The 11,373-nt window shown below is 43.5% G+C and overlaps 2 protein-coding genes across 3 annotated transcripts; both read right to left on the reverse strand.

The window, feature by feature from the left end:
- Positions 1-474: 474 nt before the first annotated feature.
- On the reverse strand, positions 475-10,513 carry LOC105032208 (OPA3-like protein). 2 transcript variants are annotated; one of them, XM_073260254.1, is made up of 4 exons: positions 10,022-10,513; positions 9,718-9,789; positions 3,272-3,897; positions 475-835 (listed from the first exon to the last, which is right to left on the reverse strand). In XM_073260254.1, the coding sequence occupies exons 1-3, from the start codon at positions 10,148-10,150 to the stop codon at positions 3,730-3,732; spliced, it is 369 nt and encodes a 122-aa protein (XP_073116355.1). In that variant the 5' UTR covers positions 10,151-10,513; the 3' UTR covers positions 475-835; positions 3,272-3,729. The 2 variants fall into 2 exon arrangements, with proteins under 2 accessions (XP_073116355.1, XP_073116356.1); XM_073260255.1 differs by lacking the exon at positions 9,718-9,789.
- Positions 10,514-10,664: 151 nt separating this feature from the next.
- On the reverse strand, positions 10,665-11,373 carry LOC105032209 (histone H3.2). The gene has a single exon (XM_010906588.4). The coding sequence runs from the start codon at positions 11,286-11,288 to the stop codon at positions 10,878-10,880; it is 411 nt and encodes a 136-aa protein (XP_010904890.1). The 5' UTR covers positions 11,289-11,373; the 3' UTR covers positions 10,665-10,877.

An 11,373-nucleotide genomic window follows, 5' to 3' on the forward strand; every position in this document is an offset into this window, starting at 1 on the left:
TCAGCAGATAAAAAAAAAAAAAAAAAAGTTCAGTCTTAGTTGTAATTTGGTAGAAGTCTAAAAGTTAAAGTTCTGAGTATCTCACCATCCTCTCTCCTCCTCCTCACGATCCACGTTTCCCTTTCCTCTCTCGAACGGACAGGATTTCCAATGGGAATGGGCCGGTCACGCCCAGAAAAAGAAGCTGCGCTGGGACGTCCCCCTCCAACCCCTTTTTTTTCTTTTTTTTTATAGCCAAAAAAAAAAAAAAACGGACGGGATTTCCAGTGTTGCAGATGAGATTTCTGACGAGAGTCGTTTACTCACAAAATGCATGCAGGGTGCTTTTCAACCAATAATGACAAGATCATATTATGATAGATTACCTTTACAAAATCCTTTTCTGTAACACTTTTTTATTGATAATTACAGTGTTGTGAAATGAAGCCTGATGCCACTGTTACATTGTCGTAGCGATCAATGGGGCAACAAGAGTAAAAGAAAAGTATCAACCATTTTCAATCGAATCAGCAGTTGTTACAAACAAAAATGATGTCAAGAACCATAATAGCAGGGTGAACAAAACACCCCCAACTCAGAACACAAGAATGTGTACTCATTTAATGGGCAAAACACAGCTTTCTGCACAAGCTGCTTAAGTTCATCAAACTTGATCAAACTAATCAAGCAGGCCCTGCTAACTTGCTTTCTTCCAATGCATGGCCATGCCTGAAGTTGAGAATGCCTGAAAGGCCTCGTCCCTTTGCAAGGTGCTCTATTTCATTGAGCTTCTGCTTGAGTAGCTCTACTTTTGTCAGATCCTCCTCTCTTTGTTTCATTCTCTTTGTTTCATTGCCTTTGGGAAGAAAATTATTGTCGTAAGATATCAAAGGCGATCATGATAGAAGATGAAGATTATATGCAAGACTGCTCAGAGTGAATTATAAGAAGCAAAATAATCATTGGCTACTTCCATCCCAAGGTAGGAAGCCATAAAGCTTGTAAAAGTGTAACATCACTTCCAACATATCCAAAAAAATATTAAAGGGCATCCTTCCTCATATTTTAAGGATCAAGGAAATTATTTAAATTATTGAATAACCAAGTGAATTATTTTGCTTCAAATATATGTATATGCATGCATGCATGTATGTATGTCTGTGTGTGTGTATCACTGGGTTTTGGGTTTCTGTTTTGGCATATGTTGCCAGTTTATTACCACAGATGCACGGTGACATTGATATACCAGTGCAGGTCATACTTATCTTCTCTTTGCACCGAATACAATGTTCCAAATCCTTCTTTAAGATAAAATAATGTGATATACTTCAACAAGAAAAGATTCCTTCACCACATCAACCATAAAAGTATGCTGTTAGTCAACTACAGCTTATATTAATAAAATTGACTGCAATGTGTTGAACCAGCTACCCACCTTCCCCTTCTGAAGAAATTAAAAAAATGGGATTCTCTGTGATACTTAAAAAAAACCACAGAACACTATGCATAATTAGATGCCGTCTATCATAAAATGAACGGCTGTCCAAACTATTCAAATATCCTTGAGATTTATACATTCCTTCTTTTTTAGTTTTTTTTTTTTTAATGCACACACACAGCCGTCCATCTTAAAATAGAAGACGCCCCACCATGCTCAATATCCTGTGGTACTTTTTGAGTACCATAGAAGATCTACGCTCCAAATTAAATTAAAAGCACACAGCACACGCCCACACACAAACAGTATTTGCAAAATTCCAAACGTATCAATAAACTTTAAGAAGGCAGAGACAGAATAAAATATGAAAAAGTTTGGCAGTATATTAGTGTGTCATCTGCTCAAAATAAAACCCTCGGGACAAAACAGTGGCAAAAAAAAGAATTACCATTAACTATTTACAAATAGCAACCTCTGGTAACAACTTGCAAAACTTTCCACAAGATAAACCACATTTCTTTGCTTGGTTTTAGTTAGCGTGCATGAACTTATATCTGTTTCCTTGTTCCCAGTTGACAAAAACTAAACACCAGAACTGGAGACCGTACAGTTTGAAAACACCATTTATTTATTATCACCTAGAGGGATCCAAGATGAAACCATGCTAATTCTCCCAATCAGTTTGATAGAAATAGCTGACTCAGTAGTTGCCATTTTGTTGTTATATCTTCTTGGATATAATACTTGATACCTTCAATTACTCATCGGACAAAACTGAAAAAACATGCCCTGGTAGGCACTTGCCTGGTAGACCATACAATATTCAACACCATATTCATCAGCCACGATGTTTCTTTATGATTAGCCTATCAGTTATAGACTGTCCGCCACATTAGTTCATTTGGGCATGCAATAGAATTGATATAGGCTTGCATTACTATCATCATCATGGATACAGTTCATTCTTGAACATCCTAAGAAGATAGTCTTTAAGTTGTTGATTGATATCAACCACTGTACGGTTGCACTCTTTAAGTAATGTATCATTGTATCGGATTCATCCAATGGACAAGCTTTTGATAAATTCAATCATGTAGAAACAAGAAAATTATAATCTACAGGATGGGTAAGGGCTGGGGGCAGTGGCTACAAATTAAAACAAAAAAGACAATGACATCAAAGCAACAAATGTAGAGATTGTGATCTACTGTATCTTTCAGCTGACCAGATCTGAGACCTTGAACCTTCCATATTCCTCTGGGGTCTTGGGATTCAGATTTAATCACCAAAAGAACTTGCTACTATCTTACCAAACTGATGGATCTACACAGGTACAATATCAGTTAAGCTTGATAAAATAATATGAAGTTTATTGTGAACAATCTGAAACATCCTCCAGGCCTTCAACTACATTGTATCCAGTCAATTCTTCAGATGAAAAAGAAAGAAAAGGAAGAAGAACCCAAAGGAAAGAAAAAGAAATTAAGAAGTATAATGGTTTTTAGCCAGAACTTCTGCTGCTATCTTAAATTTGCTGGGTAAATTTAGTTATAAAAACGTGCTCTAGATCTACATGTTCTTGGGGCTGTTGATCTTCAAAACTCTGCTAATAGCATAGTTTTCATCATTCTAGTCCCATGCTATGATAATATCAGGCACTGAGTTGGTTTGAGGTCAGTTTTTGAGTTTTCTCCTAAAGGAGAAAAAACAGCTCCTATATAGACTATTTTCAAAGATATAATCACATTAATGTAGTGAAAATAACGGTCTTAGGTGGCATATTATCATGGAAACTGAAGAGAAGAAGTAAATACTTCAATAATTTAGAATTGAGCGAAAGTCTTGATACGTTACCCGATCTCTTGCTTGCGAATTTCCTGTTTTCGAGCTTCTGACCTTGCACTTCTTTGCACCTCAAAGATTAAAGCACCTACGGCAGCCTGTCAAAGCAAAGAGGCACATAATCAGTGAAAAAGTTACCAGAATAACCATGTTGCAATCCAAATTCAAACTAAAACAGGGTGGCCGATACTTTGTTTAAAGTAGATGCAGGATATGTTGCCAAGCAATTTTAATGGTGTTCATGCACAGACACACAAATGAACTTGCTCACATGAGCTAACAGATCACAATAAAACATATCAGGACTTGTATAATATATAATCATCAATAACTAAACCAGATTGACTTGACTGCCAATGCCCATGTACACATGCACGTACTTACCCACTCACTCATGACAGTATGAAAAACAGATATCAGTACATAAGCATGACATCATGCACAAGCAAATCAAGACCAGAACTAATTGATCAACATTCGAAAGAACAGCCAATTTGCTGAGAACCGAAAAGACAGATTTCCCCAATAAGGTCTGCAACAGCTTGAACAGCTTTCTCCTCATTCAAAGGCTGGATCTCAACATTGGTTGAATGACCATAAATGCATCTTTGTATGTTTGTGGTGATGCGATGGTTTGCCTGTTACAGAAATAGTTTTTTAATATATTCCATAGCCATTGATTCAAGATACTGCTAACAACACAGTATTCAGAACGGTAAATAAGTTTACAACATTTAGTGGCTACAGGTAACAGAAGCAATAGATGGATCTACCTTGTTAGTCATTGCAAAAAGAAAAACAGAATCAACATCGACAGAGTAATAACATACATAAAAGTTGGCAGATGTATCTTACATGACTAGGCATGTAAATTAGTGGAACATATGGAGAACATAGAGAGTTAATGCATAACCAAAAATGAAGAATATTAAGTCAAGGTTATTTTTAGGAAACAAAAAATAAATAGACTTTCATATGCTGGAAGCATAAGCATTGACTAGGTCGCATTTGGTAGAGAGGATGAGTTTTGGTGGGATATCCCTTGTATTGTACAGGGGATAGGCTATTATATGGGATAAGTTTTTCTTTTAACCTTTGGTTGGAGGGATGATTGTGGAGAATAAATGAGCACATTGGCTTTTGCAATGATTTAGATTTTACCACAATGAAAAGTTGCCTTTCACAATAGAAATTGCCAACGTAAGGAGATGCATGTATCAATTATGTTGCACATTCCAAGCTACCTTTGTCTTTAGAAACCAAATTCTGTTCAAATGAAACCGCCTTTACTTGCAATGTTGACTGTATAAGGTGAATGAAAAAATAGAACTTGTCAACGTAAGGAGATGCAAGAAATTCGTTTTGCTTTCTAGGATTATTGGAGACACTAAACAGAAAGATATTTGGACAATTTCAGTATTAATCTCCAGCAATTGCAACTGACAACTGAACATTTGAAATGAACTAGACAATTATGTTGCATTATAGCATATATGAGGTTGAAAAGAATGATGAGAGGTAAAAATGGTGAATTAAATGCTGCACAGACTTGATCAACTTACTCAAATTACAAGCAGCGAGATAGGGTTTAAAACCATTCGTGGAGAAAAGTTCTGTTGAGCTGCTTACTGAAAGCTGTAAACTCAGTTTTCTAGCAAGGTGCCGTAAAATGGAATCACAGGAGGTTGCTAGTGAGACATATAAAGATCCAGGTAAAACTATATATAGGTTCTGTTTGGGTGATGTATCAAAACAAGATGTCAATTTAATGGCAGGCTACTTGATGTCCAATACTGAATCTAATTTTATAATAGGCTTTCAGCCAAGAATATTTAAGAGAAAGAATTAGGTCTGGTTTCTTGACAAAATAAGTGCATCCTTGTATAATTGAAATCTTCTCCTTGCATCATTGTAGTATATTGTGAATTGTAGTACCTACAATTAAAAATGTAACAATGGTTTGGCAAGGGTTCCATCTGTTAGGATTTGACGCCTCGAGATTCAGCCCACATTGAGCCCACAGCGAGGTTCGCGGCGAAAAACGGAGTCCAACGAGACCAAGATCACCCGAAACAGAGCTCGGATGGAGGAGATACGAGCTTTTGAAGTCGGCACGAGATTCGAGGCGGTAGAGGACCGCCGGCGGCCGGCGGCAGCCGCAGGCGACGGCGCGCGGGACATGCGACCCAAGCCCGCACGAGACGCGCGACCCAAGCCCGCGGGCGGCCCAGCCAGGCGCGCGGCCCAGTTCGCGTGCAGGCCCACGCGGGGGCGCGGCCCAGGCCCGCGTGGGCGGGCCGGCACAGGCCCAACGGCCTACTGGCCCTTTGCACCGGTCCAGGCCTGTGGACCGCGCGGGCGTTTTCCACGCGTTTCGTGCGGTCCACGGCACTATTCCGTGGACCGATCACGATCGAAGGGCGTGGGTTGATCTGTTTTTTGATCCGACGGTTCAGAACCTGATTTGGGTTGATTAAGGACTCTTAAACCTAATCTAATTGGGTTTTAACCCTTTAAAAAGGACGTGAAACAGAGAGGAGGTGATTCGAGTTTTCTCGCCATACAGAGCCGTATGAACCCGAAAGGAGAGAGAAAGGTGGAAGTGCTGAGAGACAAGGAGCAAGAGGCTTCTGGACAGCGATCGTCAGGCACTTCGGGGGTTCAGGGAGTCTTCCAAGAGAGAGAGCTTTTGTGAGGGAAACTTCTAGTGAGAGAGAATTGAGTGTACAAAAATTGAGGGTGAGATCTCCTCTTGTAAAATTTTTTTTTCATAGTGAAGTTTGCATGCCCCGTGGAGGCGAGCCCTTTTGTGACTGATCCACGTATTTTGATTATTTTTCTTTTTGTTTTGTTTCTTCTTTCTTTTTGCTGCATCGCGTGGTACTGAAAGGATCTTGGGAGGTGGTGTCCTGGCCAGACATCCACCCAACAAGTGGTATCAGAGCAAGACGGTACAAGAACGCAGATTGCAGTAGTGGTGAACAAGACTGAAGATGGAGAAGACAGGAACAATTAAGATGGAGATCAACAAGTTCGATGGTAAGAGCAATTTCTCCTTGTGGCAGGCAAGGGTGAAGGACGTGCTCATCCAACAGGGGTTGATCGATGCTCTCTTGTGCGATGAGAAGCCGACCACCATGGAGGTGCGGGATTGGAAACAGCTACAGATGCAGGCGGTGAGTACCATCCGCATGTACCTGGCGGATGAGGTGGTGATCCATGTGCTGAGCGAGACTTCTCCGACGGTGCTGTGGTCGAAGCTCGAGGAGTTGTACATGACGAAGTCTCTCACCAACACACTTTTCCTCTGGAGGCAGTTTTACCAACTGCGGATGACTGAGGGACAGAACGTGCAGGAGCATTTGAGCCACTTCCAGAAGATCCTCACCGACCTTCTCAGCGTTGGCGAGAACGTTGAGGAGAAGACCAGGGCGCTGGTTTTGCTGGCGTCGCTTTCTCCTTCGTACGAGTCCTTGATGACTGCTCTTCTAGTGGGGAAGAGAACTATCAAGATGAACGAGGTCACCGCGGCGATACTCCAGAACGAGGTTCTCAGGAGGGAGAACCCAGCTTCGAGCTCAGGTGGTGGTAGCTCAGCTTTGGTGGCTTCTGGAGGAACAGGAGGCGGTAGACGGAGCGACAAGAGATCGCAACGAGGACGGTCCAAGTCCAGGAGGGACTTGAGCAAAACCAGATGTTACCGGTGTGAAGAGTTGGGGCATCTAGCCAGAGATTGCCCTCAACTCCAAAATCGGACAGTGGCTGCTGTAGCGATGGCCGGCAGCGATTTAGATGGAGATGTCCTGGAGATATCTGACGAAGTATCTACTTCTTCCCAGCAGTGGATATTAGATTCTGCATGTCCCTATCATGTATGTTGCAGAGAGGAGCAGTTTGACTCCCTGAAGAACAGTGAAGGGACTGTATATCTGCCGGATGGATCAAGCTGTGCGATCAGAGGCATTGGGATGGTCAGCTGGAGGACACATGACGGTGCAGTGAGGAGATTGGGAGAGATCCGATACATACCCGATTTCTAACGAAATCTTATCTCACTTAGCAGACTAGATTCGAGAGGCTACAGGACAATAGCTGGTGGAGGAATCCTAAGGGTACTACGCGGCGATAGGATTGTGCTGGAGGAAAAGAAGGAGAGCAGAGGACATTATTACCTGACAGGGAGCCCAGTGCAAGGTGGAGCTTCGGGAGCCAGGCGGAGCCCAGAGCGAGGTGAAGCTCCAGGAGGCGGATCGGACACGAGACAGGAAACTCGGGAGGACAAGAGGCAACGTCGCAATGTGAGATTCCTATTGCCGCAGAATGATGCCCCGAGCAGGTCTCAAGTCAGAAGGAGCACAGCATACGACGGAGATGGGATTGAGCAGCCTGGCTCGACTCCCATGTTTGTCCATCCATGATCAGCAGGCGATTGCCCCAGGACATGGGGACGAGGAGATCCAGAAGCTCTTGAAGTTTGGAGGAGACCGAATATCGAGTCGAGATAGAGATGGTTAGAATTTGACGTCTCGAGATTCAGCCCACATTGAGCCCACAGCGAGGTTCACGGTGAAAAACGGAGTCCAACGAGACCAAGATCACCCGAAACGAAACTCGGATGGAGGAGATACGAGCTTTTGAAGTCGGCACGAGATTCGAGGTGGCGGAGGACCGCCGGCAGCCGGCAGCGGGCAGCAGCGGCACGGCTGCAGGCGGCGGCGTGCGGGACGCGCGACCCACGCGGGCGAGCAGCCCAGCCAGGCGCGTGGCCCAAGCGGGCGTGCGGCCAAGTCCGCACGCGGCCTAGGCCCGCGTGGGTGGGCCGACCCAGGCCCAACGGCCTGCTGACCCTTTGCACCGGTCCACCGTGGACCGTGCGGTCCACGGCTAGACCTGTGGACCGCGCGGGCGTTTTCCATGCATTTCGCACGGTCCACGACACTATTCTGTGGACCGATCGCGATCGAAGAGTGTGGGTTAATCTGTTTTTTGATCCGACGATTCAGAACCTGATTTGGGTTGATTAAGGACTCTTAAACCTAATCTAATTGAATTTTAACCCTTTAAAAGGGCGTGAAACAGAGAGAAGATGATTCGAGTTTTCTCGCCGTACAGAGCCGTACGAACCCGAGAGGAGAGAGAAAGGCGGAAATGTTGAGAGACAAGAAGCAGGAGGCTTCTGAACAGCAGTCGCCAGACACTTCAAGGGTTCAGAAGATCTTCCAAAAGAGAGAGCTTTTATGAGAAGAACTTCTAGTGAGAGAAAATTGGATGTACAAGGGTTGAGGATGAAATCTCCTTTTGTAAAATTTTTTTTTCATAGTGAAGTTTGCATGCCCCGTGGAGGCGAGCCTTTTGTGGCTGATCCACGTATTTTGATTGTTTTTCTTTTTATTTTGTTTCTTCTTTCTTCCTGCTGCATCGCATGGTACTGAAAAGATCTTGGGTGGTGGTGTCCTGACCAGACATCCACCCAACACCATCAAACCAATGCCAAATCTCCGAGCAAGTCCAACAAGAACATGCATACATATGTACGTAGATGGATGCATGCATCCATTCATCATGCATCGATTGTACGTAGATGGATGCATGCATCCATTCATCATGCATCGATTGTACTCGTACACATGCAGAAGATGTAAGTGTATTTGATATGTGTGCTTTGACAAATTCAACTAAAAATTTCACTCAAGTGTTTACAAACAACCTTAGAGGATGCAATATAAAAATTTGCAAATTGTTATCTGTACATATGTTACTGCATATCGAATCTGGCAAACCAACATTAGTGATAACCGTTGTCTGTAATAATTTTCACAAGCATCATACCCATGTGTTTTCATCAGACTATCATTGTTAAATCCTAAAAATCTGGCTTGGTTTGGCCTGAAGAGGGAAGTATTCTTTTGCACATTTTAATTGTCATCAGACACTAGAATCCAACCATTCTCCTTTCCAGCACTAATGAGTAAAGTTTTCAAGGGATGTCATCATGAATTCTTTCGCAACAAAAGTTGAAAAATCAAGTTGATTGTTTGTATCTCGCCCTATTAGGATTGCTTTAAAGCTCAGAAAGATGTCTTTGACCTTGATGACTGCCCTATCTGATATGCAGCAAAGGTCAAAACTGCTGCTCCTCTTGTTCCACCTCGAAATCACATCCAGTCCTTTCTACTGTTTGGTATTTCTTGATAACTTTGAAGCTTCTGCTTATGTTATTATAGTTCATTCACAAGGCATGTGGTGACAATAAGGCATAACTTTCTCCTTGTTCAGACTTTGCCTCCATTTTTATTTTTTATTTCTTTCCTCCATCAAGCAAAAATCTTATGTTCAATTGAAGTTTGCCTCACATTTTCTTTTTCCTGCTTTCATATGCATGTAGTTCGGAGGGCATAAACTCTTAACAGTTTACTTCATGAACCATCACAGCTTGAAACCTAAATTTTTAGACTTACAATTTCGATGACAATATATAGATGCTTTGGATGCAAGTCCTCACGAAACTTGTCAGAGCGGTTCATCACTCCCTTATCACAGATGAACAGAATTAGTAAAATAAAATTAGTATTCAGAAAGAAAGAAAGGCTGGAAATTACAAGAAGAGCACGACTACGTAAAACAGGAGAGGAATGGCGGTGACTGCATCAAGATCAAAAAGTATATAGCTTCTGAGATATTTCAAACCCAAAAAATCCGGATTTCATTTTATGCATACAAAATTCTAGCATTAGGGACAGACCGAGAGGTGGACAGACGTACCTGAGCAAAGCTGATGATGAACTGGCGGAACTTGGGGTGGATGCCGGCCTCTTTCTTGAGTCGACCGGCGATGGGCTTGCAGAGGATCTTCAGAGCCAGAGTTCCCAGCTTTACAACCGGCAGGATCATCGTCCACTCTTTCCAATCGCGTTTCGATCTCTCCTCACCTTGATCCTCACCCTTTTTTCTTCTTTATATCCGGGGAGGAGAGTAGGTAGAGGAGATGAACGCGAGAGAGAGAGAGAGAGCGCGGATATAGTGAAGGGAAGGAAGACCAGCACAAGAATATAGTAAAGGAGGCGGAGCGGTTGGCTCCAGACTTGTCGCAAGGTCCTTGCCCCAATGTCACCATGACCGGTTTATAAATCACTCAGAAAGCCGTCGACTCTTTTCAGAATTTTAAACATGGTAAGTATGGATTTAAGGTTTTTTCTGGCACAAGAACTTGACCCTGCCCTTGGTTCCCTTCTAGGAGACTCCTCTAGGGATTTCCAACATCACGCAAGTTAGATGTTTAGCTTTTGGCTCGACTGAACTTAAAATGTTTTTAGCTTTTGGCTTGACTGGATCTAAAATGCTTAGTTACGGGCACCCGCATCACCACAATTATTTGACCATTAACCAAACATAAACAGAGACCAACTAAACGGTAAACAGAGTTTCCTTCATAGCCAAGATCATCCATACAAACATCCAAAATCCCTAGATCATCGAATCATAACCTTCCGTAATAATAAAAAGGGGCGAAAATATAAACAAATAAAAGCCCAAATCCACACCATCAACCATCCTATTCGACCAGATATCCCTTTGACTGATTTGAGCACATTAGCCACAGGAAACCGTCTCAAACCCTTTAGGCGCGCTCGCCTCGGATGCGGCGAGCAAGCTGAATGTCTTTGGGCATAATGGTTACGCGCTTGGCATGGATGGCACAGAGGTTGGTGTCCTCGAAGAGCCCCACCAGGTAGGCCTCCGCCGCTTCCTGCAGCGCTGCCACCGCAGAGCTCTGAAAGCGGAGATCAGTCTTGAAGTCCTGGGCGATTTCCCGGACGAGCCGCTGGAAGGGGAGCTTCCGGATGAGAAGCTCCGTGCTCTTCTGGTACTTGCGGATCTCCCGCAGCGCCACCGTTCCGGGGCGGAACCGATGGGGCTTCTTCACACCGCCGGTCGCCGGTGCCGACTTCCTCGCCGCCTTGGTCGCCAGCTGCTTTCGGGGAGCCTTCCCCCCGGTCGACTTCCTCGCCGTCTGCTTCGTCCGCGCCATCGCTCGCAAATGGAACGCTGAAGAAAGCTAGGGCTTTGGAGACAAACAGAAAGGAAAGGATGCGGACGAACCAGCGATGAGAGGG

Source organism: Elaeis guineensis, chromosome 7 (genome assembly GCF_000442705.2).
Source record: "Elaeis guineensis isolate ETL-2024a chromosome 7, EG11, whole genome shotgun sequence".
NCBI lineage: Eukaryota > Viridiplantae > Streptophyta > Magnoliopsida > Arecales > Arecaceae > Elaeis > Elaeis guineensis.

Coding starts and splice junctions, on each gene's coding strand:
- LOC105032208 (XM_073260254.1), bottom strand. CDS start 10,150: ATGATCCTGCCGGTTGTAAAGCTGGGAACTCTGGCTCTGAAGATCCTC. Junction 9,790..10,021: donor TCATCATCAGCTTTGCTCAG/GTACGTCTGTCC, acceptor ATCTGTGATAAG/GGAGTGATGAACCGCTCTGA. Junction 3,898..9,717: donor TATATATTGTCATCGAAATT/GTAAGTCTAAAA, acceptor TTTCTGTAACAG/GCAAACCATCGCATCACCAC.
- LOC105032209 (XM_010906588.4), bottom strand. CDS start 11,288: ATGGCGCGGACGAAGCAGACGGCGAGGAAGTCGACCGGGGGGAAGGCT.